The sequence below is a fragment of the Chelonoidis abingdonii genome, chromosome 10, assembly GCF_003597395.2.
Source record: "Chelonoidis abingdonii isolate Lonesome George chromosome 10, CheloAbing_2.0, whole genome shotgun sequence".
NCBI lineage: Eukaryota > Metazoa > Chordata > Testudines > Testudinidae > Chelonoidis > Chelonoidis abingdonii.
The window spans coordinates 46,132,528-46,146,257 of record NC_133778.1 but is presented as its reverse complement, the minus strand read 5'-3'; the positions used below and the strand labels follow the sequence as shown (position 1 = coordinate 46,146,257).

At 40.3% G+C, this 13,730-nt stretch overlaps 1 protein-coding gene across 3 annotated transcripts in view; it reads right to left on the bottom strand.

The window, feature by feature from the left end:
• KCNH7 (potassium voltage-gated channel subfamily H member 7) overlaps positions 1–9,136 on the bottom strand; it is a 321,723-nt gene extending 312,587 nt beyond the window's left edge. For all 3 annotated transcript variants that reach the window (XM_075070162.1, XM_075070160.1, XM_075070161.1), the window contains exons 1-2: positions 8,679–9,136; positions 6,056–6,286 (exon numbers count right to left, since the gene is read on the bottom strand). In XM_075070162.1, the coding sequence (XP_074926263.1) occupies positions 6,056–6,286; positions 8,679–8,754 (307 nt within the window). In that variant the 5' untranslated portion in view covers positions 8,755–9,136. The remainder of the gene's footprint in view (positions 1–6,055; positions 6,287–8,678) is intronic.
• Between the last annotated feature and the right edge of the window lie 4,594 nt (positions 9,137–13,730).

Sequence of the window (13,730 nt, the reverse complement as noted above, 5' to 3'; positions counted from 1 at the left end):
AATGACTGAAAGTTTTTTATCTCCTAATCATTCTGTGCCCTGTGATTTCAGTCCCGTTCCTAGTGAACTAGTATAAATAGCCCAAAAAATCAGTCAAAGCACAGAGGAGGAGAAGGTAAAAAAAAAAAAAAAAAAAGAGGGAACCCACCCCCCCATCCTAACTACTATCAGCAAGGGTGCCAAAAAATGAACGTGAATGGATACTAAGCTACAACTGGTCCTTCTAGCTCAAGGCTCTGTGATGTGGAGATAGTTACAGGACACAGTCATAGTGAAGTGGGGGTAGGCCAAACTTTGAAGTACAAATGGTTGTGCTGTACCTGTTCTGTGGAGAAAGGCTGCTCATATCCATTGCTTTCAACCCAGAACACTGCATGATATCCTAATGTGAACACACTTATAAGTAGCTTTTAGAATGTTTTGAAAAACTCACAGTTACAGAAGGATTTTCTTGTTGTTTTTCTAGGAGAGCTGGAGGAGGGGTGAAAGCATAAGACTTCCTTTATCCAACTGCAGCCATATGATGTTGCCTATTTTACTAAGAACACCTACAGGGTCATGATGTTAGCATATTTCCACTTTCTCTTCCTTTTTTTTGTCAGTTCTGAATTCTGCAGTCAGATCCTTTCTGGTATATCTTGGCATCAGTGCCAAGTCCCATTGACTACACTGAGGCACATGCAAGTGTAAGAGTCTGCCCTCATGAGCCTATTCTGCCTACCTTGTTTAAAATTACTGATCAATTCAGGGCATATAAAAAGTGACTAGGTGATCAAATGTCTGCTGGAGCTGAAGCAGAATGCATATACCTATTATTCAGAAATGCCTTGACATTTCTGACTAGGTTCAGGACATCAGTAATACTTAATTTAAATAATATTTTGGTATATTTTATTTTTTTTCTTAGTTTTGAAAAGGAGCACTTAAAAAACACAGAGGTAATTAATCTGGAACCCCTGTGAGTTTTGGAAACACAAATAGCACACTGGAAAACTCAAATTAGATGAATGCCAAGTATTCCTTGTTGTTTGTAACATGAAGACAACTGTCTGAAACCACGCTTCTCTCCTATCATATTTTTAGTCATTATTACATCCTTCATTGGCACTTTCTATCCATTAAATATCTGCATCTATGTACAGTAGTTAAAGAACTCCTGTACTTCATACTAAGTAATTAAGCAGACTTTTTAGGCTATCTTTTTAGTTATATCCTACTGTTGTCTGCAGAACACATGCCAAAATAGTATGCAGTGACAATATACTTTGATTAACATATGCTCATCCTCAATCTCTGTATAATTTATAGTTTTTATGTCAAAAACTTTCCAGCTTTATAATTTCAAGTAATATTTTACTGCTGTCAAGGATGCTTTATGTAATAATGACTTAAACTGTAAAATGGAGTCCTCAAAGGAAAAGCTGTCAAACACTTCCACTGCAAATAACGTTATTAAAACAAAAATTTATACTCTGGAGAAACAATATCTTACCTTCCTATCTAATACAGATCATATATTCTAGATAACCAGTTGGGGAGATGAAGTTTTAAGCAGTAAGGAACATACTGTACTAGACTGCTGTGAATTCAGAATATGATTTATTAATTTAAACAACTGCTAATGTCTCACGGGCAACTTTGAAAAACATTCTGTTTGGAAACGATGTTGCTTGTGATTTTTTTTCCTGCATTTATCTACCCGAGTTTTTTATTAATGAGGATATTTGCATTAAAATGGAATTTAGGGATTAATCTCACAGCCTTATTCCCATGAGTAGTTCCAGTGATTTATGGGACTACTCATGTAAGTAAGAGATACATGTCTGGGCTCTTAGTTTTTATGAGTCCATCTCCTCCTCTAATCATTCCCTAAAAAATTGTAATCCTTTTGGTGACCTCATAATTGTCTCTTTTGGAACAGACAACATGAGTGAACTAATATATATATTTTATTGGACCAACTTCTGTTGGTGAAAGAAAAACACTTTCAAGCTATGCAGAGCTCTTCTTCAGGTTCTTTTGGAACAAAAGATTAGGACTTAAGAAACAATGATTGTATTATGCAAAGGCTTTTATTAACAAAGAATCAGGAAAGGGAAATAAAAGAAAATATATGCTATATTAGCAGAATTATTTCTGATAAAAATACCTTTCAGATTTCTATGACATGCAAGCAAGATGATTAGCAGTAAATTTTCAAAACCTTTTAAATTTTGGGTCAACTGGGGTAAATCCTTCTAGCTTGATTAATAAAGATGTCATCCCAAATTCATGCCATTAAAATTGTTACGACACACTATCATGTATATTCCCCCCCCCCCCCATCATATATACTGTAAAGGGAAGTATACATGATGGTGATAGCCATGTAACTGATTAATGGAACTAAATGATTGTTTAGTCTTTGTCATGCACCTTGGACCACCTCATCTGCATTCTACCCATTAATCCATCATCCAAGGATTTATTTCAGTATTCAAAACCTGTGCAGCTTCAGACAGCTACCATTTTTCTAAAATCAGCCTGCTACAAAAAGACCCCCCCGCCCTCCGAAAAGCAGTTTTGCATCATTGACAGGCTTAAAGTCCAAAATCTTGCAACTCTTCCGAGCTAGAACTGTGGCCTTCATACCAATGGAAGCTGGAGAATCATCAATATATTGTGTTTGTACAGAAGTATACTGTGTGTGGCTATGCAACATGTACATACATATATGCATTTTCTTAATTAGTGTATAGATTAAATCAAACCCTTAAGCATTGAGTATTTCACTGTTACTACTCACATGAATAAGTTACATGCCTAACTGTTCACAGGATTGAGCACTTTAAAAAAATAAACCCTGCATAACACAAAATGAGCAATTCTGCACCCTACCTTGCTGCCCACTTCAGATACTTGAAAAAGGTCCTAGTAAGCTTTCACTGACACACACACACATATATGCTAGAAAGGATTAGATTTTCAGCAGTAATGTTAGTAATGCTAGTAAACTTTGATTTAATCATACACACATATATTTCCATCAATACTAATCATAATTCAGAGACTGGCAAAGTAAGAAAAACTGTGTTTGAGGCCTTAAGGATATTTACTTTGCATATATTTGACATGTGATGTTATTATGACAATTTGTGTTTCAATGGTTATAAATCTTTAACTTTTTAAATCTCAATATCTATTGTCATTAAATAATTATCTGACCCCACCCAATAATTTCCCACAAGTGTAAAAATTTAAATTGAAAAACATGCTTAAAAATAAACATTCTATCATTCAAATTATTTTAAAAATTGAATTCTGCCAAGCTCATTTATATATAAAATACATGCATACACTTTTTATAAAAACTAAAATAGAACATTTCAGCTGCTAATAGATGCTATAATACTAATCTGAGAGTAACTACACCCAGCATAATATTGAATATGTTTTTATGCTACATTTTAATTTTACAAAACACTATTGCTAGTTAAGATTTTCTTAAATGTTTCCATACTTTTCTTATAGTGAGGACTTACAAATAATATAGAAAGAATGCAAAAAAGTATATATGTGTAATAAATAGATTTGCCACCAGATTGTCACCAAGTTACTGAAGTAGTCTCCAAAAAATGGTCCAATCCTGGTTGTTTTTTTTCCACATCCAAAGGTTGCCCTGAAGTTGATGGGAATTGTAGATGAGCTAAGAATGCAGGATTGGGCTCCAAATGATTGTTGCAGGCTTGTAAGTAGCATGGGGTCATAGACTACAATAGATTTCTATAGGGATTTCTTAAGAACTAATGGGCTGTTTTGCCTAGAAATCAATGGCTCAGTATAGCCTGGGTGCAATAGCAATCCCTTAATTTCTCTGTATTTAAGTTCCAAAAGTTGGGCTCAAATGTGCAAAGGTTTATTGAAGTGTTTTAATACTCATGGTAAATTATTTTGCCCAGTAGTAAATCTTTGAAGGATTTAGTGCTTTTAACAAATTAGAACCTATCTGTGGCTTTCTAAAGGGACTGATTCTGCAAACCCATGGCTGAGCATTAGCTATACAGACATGGTATCACCTTTAAGTTTAAAGTGACTAATCATGAAAGTATGGTTACTCTTGTGCATAACTGTTTACAGTATCTTCCCCTGAATGCTCGCTAATATAATAAATTATATGTTGCAAACTGAAAAAATATAAGTAAAATGTGGAAAAGAAAATAAACATTTGCCTTGTTTATATTTTACTCTTACTGTTCTATAATGAGTCGGGTTGCATAATATTGTAATTCAGCATTTCAGAAATATGTAAAAAGGTATCTGATAGTTTATTAATTATTAAGTAAATACCATTTCTCTCTTTCTCACCCCGCCTCCTAATCACTTGTGCAAACTGAAGCAGGAAGAACACTTCTGAGTGATCATAGCCTGAGCCAGTGCTTTGCGCTGTCGGCTGTGATCTCTTCAAAGTTAGCTACGGTTTTTCACACTTCCAATGCTACTTTTATTTTATATTTCAAGTTAACATACACAGATTAAAAATTCCCATAAGACACAGAAAGCCAGAGCATCAATGAAATCAATGGAGCAAAGCAGCTCTACCTTAGGTTAGGATCTATCTCTACCAAAATCTGAACTTCCCCAAAGTAAGGAAATGTTCTGATCCAGGGTTTGGGGTTGGGTCTAACTCTAGAGAGAATATGAGAATCCAAAGGGTAAGGAGAATACTTTTAAAATATCAGATGTGAGGGGATAACCTGTAAGCCATATTTTGCTCTCAGTTACTTCAGGATAAATCTGGAATAATAGTATTTCCTTCATTGGTGACCCTCTGGAATAATAATAACTGAGAACAGAATTTGGCTCTATGACTTTAAAGTTTGAGAGCCTCTGTCATTGCAGTTCTGAAACCAATGCCAACAGTACTCTGGCATGTCTCCAAAACTAAATTAAGCTCAACATTTGAATATATGAGTTTCCTTTGCTTTCTCTCTTGAGTATACACAGTGAGGGACAGAACATAATACACCATACTTAAACATTACTCAGACCTCTTTGAAGCTAGACATTCCTGTAAATAATGCTGAATAAGCAGAAAAAATTCTCAAACCTAACTATAAAGAATCATAATTAGTTTTGTAATACTCCCATATCCAGATAAATCATTTTCAGAACACACAGACAAATATTCCTTTAATGCTTTCAACAGTATATATATAACAGCATAGTTGTTTTACGCTTTATTCCATATGTGAGTCATAATACAAATGGTATTCTGTTCAGTTTGCATTCCTCCTTGAGGGCTGGGGAGGGAAGGAGGAGACTGAATTCCCTTCAGTTTTGATGGGACCTAAATCCTTCCTTGCTACAACAGCATCATTCTGGATTTCAGTTGTTACTCAGCATTTACAACAGCACAACTAGGAGAAGAATTTGCCTCTTCTCTTTTTACTTTTTCTCAATTATGTTTCACTTAACAAGGGCCAGATTCTGTCACCCTTAACTCAGAATGAGTAGCACTTTATTCAAATATCTTTTTTACATCAAGATACTGCTCAAGCTGAGTCTGGGTAGCAGAGTCTAACCCTCTGGCACTTGTATGTTGATTCTACAGTCTATGATACGAAACCATCCATAGAAACTAACTGTCTGGGCCTGAATCTCCTTTCACGTACACCAGTTTTACACTACTGAAGTCAATAGAATTGCATTAGAGTTACTTCTGATTTATGCCAGTGAAAGGGAAAGAACAGTCAGACCCTTTATTTTAGTACCACTGAAAGCTGCTCATTATTTTTTGCACACTGGTCATATAATAAGTAAAATGGGGATTTTCCTTCCAATTCTAAATACACAGATATGTGTAGAAATGTCTGATAAATACCAAAATTTGATTTTATAGGGACAGATCCTCAGATAGTATAAATCATTGTTGTTTCACTGAAGTCCATGGAGTTACACCAGTTTACACCAGCTGAGGATTTTGCCCAGAATGTCAAAGAAATTTCTTTAAAAACCCATTTACAAGCCAACTGGTCCACCGAACACATTAAAAATCTTTAAAATCGAGAAACTTTACCATCTTTGTGATAATAAGTGACTTCCACTTTCCTCTCCTCTGAACCAAGCAGTGCCTGGGCAATTTGGGCAATGTGATGCCTTTTGGTCTCTGGCCCATGAAGGAAATCACAGGTGCAAGGTTTCTGCATGACATCTGGTCTGGAGAATCCAGTCATCTCACAAAACCCATCATTGCAGTAGATGATAGCACAGTTCTGCACTCTAGCATTAGCAATGATGAATTTTTTATCTGCAATATAAGAAAGTGATGCATTTTTTTCAGTACTTTTTCAACACTCTATGAACTGTTGTCTGCAAGGACAGATGTTGAAGAACCTATTACCTATTTTTTGCATGTGATTTCTGTGATCGTAGAGAGCTTCAGTATAGCTATCTTGACCCAGAACTCTTAAAGAAACTTCAATAAACTTGCAAAGAGTCCTGTGGCACCTTATAGATTAACAGACGTATTGGAGCATGAGCTTTCGTGAGTGAATACCCACTTAGTTGGATGCAGGATCAATAAACATGTTATATATTAAATATGAAGATAGTTGGCTTTTAAGAAAATAAAACCAGATTCAACAAGTCCTTTTGCAAAGCTCTTGTTGAATTCCAAATTTGTAATAGCTTTGTCAGTGTCTCTGAAACCCAGACTATTGGCTCAGTCCTGCAAGTCTTTACTGAGGAAAACTCCTGTGAAGAGTTAGTGGGTGTTTTATCTGCATGAGATCTTGCCAGGATCAAGCCCAAACCAAAGGTCTCAACTCTGCACTACAGAAGCCAATGGGATTTGTTCCATTGACTTGAATATGAGCAGGATCAAGCCATTAATCTGGTTTTAAGAACATAAGAACGGCCATACCGGGTCAGACCAAAGGTCCATCTAGCCCAGTATCTGTCTACCGACAGTGGCCAATGCCAGGTGCCCCAGAGGGAGTGAACCTAACAGGCAATGATCAAGCGATCTCTCTCCTGCCATCCATCTCCATCCTCTGATGAACAGAGGCTAGGGACACCATTCTTTACCCTTCCTGGCTAATAGCCATTTATGGATTTAGCCACCATGAATTTATCCAGTTCCCTTTTAAACATTGTTATAATCCCATTGTTATAGTTTTCAATTAAACTCCCAAGAAAATAAATGTAATATGATAATTCAGTTGCTTGTGTAGTTGTTATAAGCTAACATTATTATAGTAAAAGGAAATTACAAGTCACATAGTAAAAGATCATCTTGGGTCAAATTCTGGTCTCAGCTACACTTGTAAAGTGATATGCTTAAGCCACACATATCTCTTGAAAGTTTCACCTGAGAGTAATGTATCAAAGTTGTCTTATAGTGATTCTACTTTTTTCTGTTCACAATTGCACTATATACTGCTCCCATTTTACAAATGGATATTCAGCTTTGATACAATTGCTATATTATTACCATTTTTGCTTGTCTTGTTCACACAAACGGACCCCACAATTTTAATAGGATCTATCATGAATTATGTGAGCATTGTATGACCCTATATTAGTATTTTTAATTAAATATGTTGTTTTCTAACACAACAAAACATTTGTAGAAAAAAGTGCATTTTATACATACTTTCTCCACTGTCTTCATATTATGTTGAATTTTCACAATAATATTGTATTAGTGATTTGAAGGATTGTATTATTCACTAGCTTTATTCACTGCAACAGTAAGTCACACAATTCAATGGCTTGAGTCTGTAAACCCTTACTAACATAAATAGTACCACTTATTTCAATACATATATATGTAAAACTTGTAGGATCTGGCCTTTATTTCTTACACAAGTTACAAGAATATTAAATTTGCTGTAGATATATTTAGAGAAGGAACTGCAAAGTGTGTAAGATAAACTTAGTTTCTTTTTGTAGTGGCCTGATATATTATAAACATGCTAAATATTTAAATTAGTGCAGATATATCAAATATATTGTTTCTTTGGATGCTGTTATAAAATTATTTTTAAATTTCAAGTGTTAGATGTACAGTAAATTGGAATTAAAAGAAAAATAATGAAATCTTCAATATTCTTGACAGGTAGTAAATTACTGCGTTGGGAAGGGTAGATAGACTAGATCAGCAACATCCCTGGGGATGCATTTGAATTGATTTAATAGATACTTTAAGCTTCTATAAATTAATGATAAACAAAAACGTCACTGATAAATATGTTAAAAATGCAGTGCCAAAGACAAGCTAATAAGAGTACCTTTCCCTTAACAATTCATCTGGGTGTTATTTGTATCCTCTAAATCAAAGTCTGCCTGTTCTGATTTATGTTGTTGTTTTTTTTCAAAAAAAGCTAGCAATGTTTTCCTTGGATATTGCATAATTACTCCCACTGTCTGATATGCTGAACAGCTGGGATGTAGGTACAGTAGCTACAGCACAAAATATAATAGTCAATAATTACAACTGCCCCCTAAGAAGAGGGGGAACAGAAAACTGTAATGTACAGCAGTAATAACATCAGCAAGGCTCTTCGGGATCCCTTGCTCGCCTCCTGTTTTTCCTTTCCAATCTACAAACTTAAAACAGTTTGGAGCTACTATGCATCTAGTCCCAAGCAGACCCAAACTATTGTATCAAAATAGAGAGAAAGAGAGAGAGAACTTACTTTGCCCTTCAAATTTTCGTATGATTGTACCCAAAAATGTATTTTGTGGTGCCACATGCCCTCTGCGAACAGGCATGTTTGTATAGATCTTCGGCTCCCTGTGCACAATGACTTCTCCAATGATCTCTACACGGCTCCAGCCCAAAGCACCGAGCCAGCTACCCTTTGTGACAAATCATCCTCCTCTGGATCACAGCATCTCTTCCCATTAGCACCACTTCTAGGCACACGCTTTTCCTACTGGAATCAGATCCATCCCCGCTCCTTCCTCTGGGGGACCTCGGATGCTATTGTCTCTAGGCTGGGTAGGGGTGGGGTTAGCGGGGACAGGAGCAGGGGGAATCACAAGGGTGATCGATCTGTTTCTCTACCACCAAACATCGCCAAATTTCCAATGCAAATGGATGTGACCCAGCAGTTTCCCAAGCTGTAGTGATGGTTAGAGGGATGGAAGACTAATGTTGCTCTGCTACAAGAGGGAGTGACGTCCCCCCATCCCATTCCCCCCTCCGGTTTCACCACAGCGCGCAGCAGCTCTGCTTACTCAAACGTGGTTTAGCAGGAGCCAGCCAATAAATCTCTCCAAAACTCAGCGACATCAGGCATGAGATCCACCCCGGTATCACTGCCACATGCCACATCCTCTCCCTCCCCCACAACGCAGCAGCTGCAAGGAGCCTAAGAAGCCAGGGCCTGCCAGAGAAGGAGCGGCTGGGTGGGAAAGCAGCTAGCTGCCTTCCCTGCCCTTGCGGGCGCCTCCTGGGTGTGCACAACGAGCTCCGTGAGAGGGCAGCGCGGCACATCCCTGCAGAGCCACGCCAGCTGGGAGGGTGAAGCCGGGGGGGCCTCCCGCCCGCAGCCACCCACAGAGGAAGCAGCGAAAACTTCTCTACCGCGGATCGTTCAAGCTGCCCCTCGCCAGCCCCTTTGTGCAGCTCGCCCGGGGGGGTGGGGAGGGCTCGGCCATTGTCTGGGCAATCGCGCGCCCCTCGGCCCCCCGCCGGTAGCACCCAAGGACGCTGGGGCCCGGCCGGGGAAGCGGCACCTCCTCCCCCGCGGGCAGGATGAGCGGTTGCTAGCGCGCCAGTGGGAAGCCGCGGAGCGCCGGCTGCCAGCTGGGCTGGGGCAGCCACAGGCACGGGGGGAAGGGCAGGGCCCTGGAGCAAGCCTCAGCAGCAGGGGTAAGGGGGAGACCCGCAGCCCAGTGCCCCCAGGCCAGGAGGCGTGGCCTAAAATGGCAGCCCCGCCCGCCCCCAGGCAAGGGGCAGCAGGAAGGGAAATCGAGGGGCGCATCCTCCCCTGAGCCGGGCGCCAGCGGCGGGCTCTGCTCGGGCTGAACGGGGCTTTAGCGCCCTTCGGGGTCGGGGGCTTGGTCTCGCCAAGGAGGCGGCGTTAGGGGGACGCGCTGAGCTGCCAGACGGGCCTGGGCCACGATCCCACCAGACTGCCCGCCGGGCTCCCCCAGCCAGCCCCAGTGCAGGCCACCCGGCGGGCACCTTCCCTGGCAGGAGCGGCGGTGGAGGGGACCCGCTGGCTCCAGGGGGAGCCGGGGGCGCTGCCCCTCCGCTAGGGCACCCTGGTTTTACAGAGCTGCCGTGCCAGGGGTGCGCGGGGCTGGGAGGCTCCAGGGGTCCTGCTGCTGGGCGGCCTCTGAGCTAAATGCTCGGAGCTGTCTGTGGTGCTGATGCTGCTGACCAGGGCCGATGAGCGCCAGCCGCCGCCATCCGAGCAGCCCTCTGACGAGCTAACAGGGGCAAGTTGGACAGAGTACCCCCCATCCCCCAGCCCACAGTAATAGCTCAGGGAGATCCTAGGGCAAGTGTCTCGTAGTCGCAGGCTGTAATTCAGGCTTCCTGGCTGCACTAACAGGAAGGTAGCGCGACGCACACACGGCGAGGGCAGGGCTAGCACGACGGGATTGCTGTTAGCTAATACAAAGAGGTAGTTGGAGTCAGTCACGCGGTGCTGCCTCTGCCTGGAGCATCTCCAGGGTAGCTCAGAGCAGATCGCTCATATCGGTTCACCAGCAACGTTTCTTTATAAAGTCGCTGGAGGAAGTGCAGGGGAGAGCACTTGAAAACCACTCTCTGTAATGCCAATACTAACCACAGGATATCGAGCCTGCAAAGCTCTGCCTACCACCTGTTCATCAGCAATACTAGCAGGTGTTTCCTTTTTCCCAACGGCCTTTCTCAGGTGTAGTCTTTGTTACTCAAATCTCTATGCTGAAGCATAGTAACAATTGCCTAAAAGCCAAATTCTGCATTTATGTTTAAGGATGTAAGTCTGCAGTAGTTCCATCTGATCACAGTTGAATAATTCTGGATTTACATCTGTGTAACTAAGCGCAGAAACCGGCCTTCTGTAGGTTTTTCTTGTTTGCTGGTTTGTTTCCTAACCTGTTGTTTTTGCAAAGCTGGATACAAGATAATGGAAATGAAATCATTTACCAATACAATCAGTCTTTTTAAGGATTGAATGCATGTTTGCAGGGCGTTTTCATATTGTGAATGATTTATTTAAATGGAGGATTGCAAGCGTAATTCTTCTAAATTATCCCTGTAATTGTTTTTATGCATTACCTATTTACAGAGACAAATGTTTCACTCTATATTCAGAAATATGAAACAGGGGAATAGTAATCATATAGGACTCATTTCTACCCTCTAAGGAGAAGTATGACATTCTTGTAGCTCTGTGACCAGTAAAACAGCAGTGTAATTTATATGGTATTTTCCCTTTGCTTTTAGTATAGTTCACATTAGCAGATAAGACTGCCAGCTGAATCTCTCTCTCTCTCTTTCTCTGTACAACTGGTTAGAAGGGACATACACTGCCTCAGATATGCATGCAAAGTTCCCATTTACATTAGTAGAATTTGAATGTACAGAATGAGAGCTGCATATTTATATACATAACACCTAACACCATAGCACCTAGTGCAGTTTTAACAGCTAGGACGGATCTCTTTCTGGCTTTTACATAAAGAAACACCAAAGACATTTCTTTACTACCAATAGAAAATGATGAACTTTAATAATTGTGAATTACGTTGTCAAAAAATGACCTCAATTCTGAGAGTCCTAATATCTAATTGTACATCATATTTATTGATGAACAATACTGGTCAATTGTTCAAGTATACATAATATTTTGAAAACAGGGCAAATATATGAATCTTGTCCAGTCTCTCTTACCTGGTATTGCAGTCTAGTACTGTATTAGCAGTTGGAATGCTAGAGATACATCTACAGATTGATCGTTCTGTCTCATTTTCATTGAATACAGTTAAAGGTCTTATTTTTGCAGCATCTGATCAAGACAGGGATCTGAATTAAAGTGAATTAACTGCTGCTCACTGTAGAAAAGAGTGAGGGGGTTCTGTTGGGGAATGAAAATCCCAGAATGATAGTAGGAGGTGGTTGACTGCAGGATCTAAAGAAGGTAGATGTTAACCTTTCATCAAAATTATTCATACTCTCGGGGTCTCATGGATCTACCTGGAATCCTTAGTATTAGCATGGCCCACAATGCTCTTATTTTCTCAATAGGAGTAAATATACCAGCCTATATGTATCCTTTTTGCTTCTGTTAAATTATCAAATGTCTTTTATATGCAATTCTGGCTGTGGCATTCTAGCTTAATGCCAAGAGAGATTATAAATGAAAAGGCTATAATTACTTAACTAACTTTTATTAATTCAGTCTCCTAGACTGAAAAATAAAGGTAGTGGCACATGGTGGGCAAGTAAAATGCAAGCTAGTATAATTTTCTCTGCAATGCTCTACTGAGCATTAAAGGTTGTTACGCTGCAGTATGCCAAAATATGTTGCTCTTGCTGATTTTATACATTAGTAAAGCTAGGGATCTGAGACAAGTTTTGGAGGTCATAAGTCAGCATGACTTGGAAGTACTGCTTAGGCAGTGTGAATAGGCCATGGAAAGAAAATTATAGAAGTGAAACAAACACATTATTGGAGCTCATCTAGTCTGTCTCTGCCAGTGGATTGCTTCCTGTGGTATGTTTGCCGCTGTTATCCAGTTCTTTTCTTAATTACTCAAGAAATAGAACTTCCTTTACCTTAAGGAACTTTTAACCATCTCTGTGATCTTACCATAGAATTTTGTTCCCTCATATTAAGGCAAAATGTTCCCCTGTTGAGTCTAATCCCTAGTCCCCACCCCAAACTGTTTTTTATCCCTTTTGGTGTTCATATTCTTTAGATGATTGGTGTTTGGCCAATGATTGCCTTAAGTTATTCACTAGTGATCTATTCTGGCAATTAAGAAGGGCAGTGATGGCTTTCAAATGGTGTGTGCCACTCTAGTCAGCTCACACACCAATCACAGTCATGGTTATCTGTCATAAATCCAAACATAATGATGATAATAAGGCAAGATATGAAAAAGAGCTGGTCACAGAGATGGTTCAATTTGGTTAAAATTCCAATGGAAACCTTGGATTCCTGCCAGCTCATCCTCCCAGCTCCTTCACAGCTTGTCTGGCAGGCTGCAGGGAACCTGGACTTCAGGGGTCTACAGCAGCATGCCAAGCAGACTGCCCCAGTGCCTGGGACCCCAACACTTATAGGGTCTACAGCTTCTGCATTCTCCACTAAGCAGACTGCCTTGGAGCTTGGGCTCCATTCCCTTTTGCAGAGAATTTCAACATTTTTGGTTTTTATTCCGAGTCAGAACGAAACCAAGTCTGAAGATATCAAACTCCTTTTCTCCACCCAGCTCTGCAGTGGTGAGAGGTTTTCATCCCAAGGGCCAAACATTATTTCAAAACCCTCAGAGGATCAAGGGGCCTCAGTCAATACTTCCTAGGCTCAGGCAGTCCCAGTTGAACCTCTGTCCTGCTCTCTGCAGGATTCCCATAGTCTGGCAGGGAAGCAAATGATGGAGCAGCCAGAGCTTCCCCCGCCCCTTCCACTGTGATGCAGCAAGCTGCTAGTAAGGCACTGCTGAACAGCTGCTGCACAGAAGGGACAGCAATTATTTAAAGTGCTCTGGCTCACACCAGAGCTTCTCATGAGACAGAAGGGGAA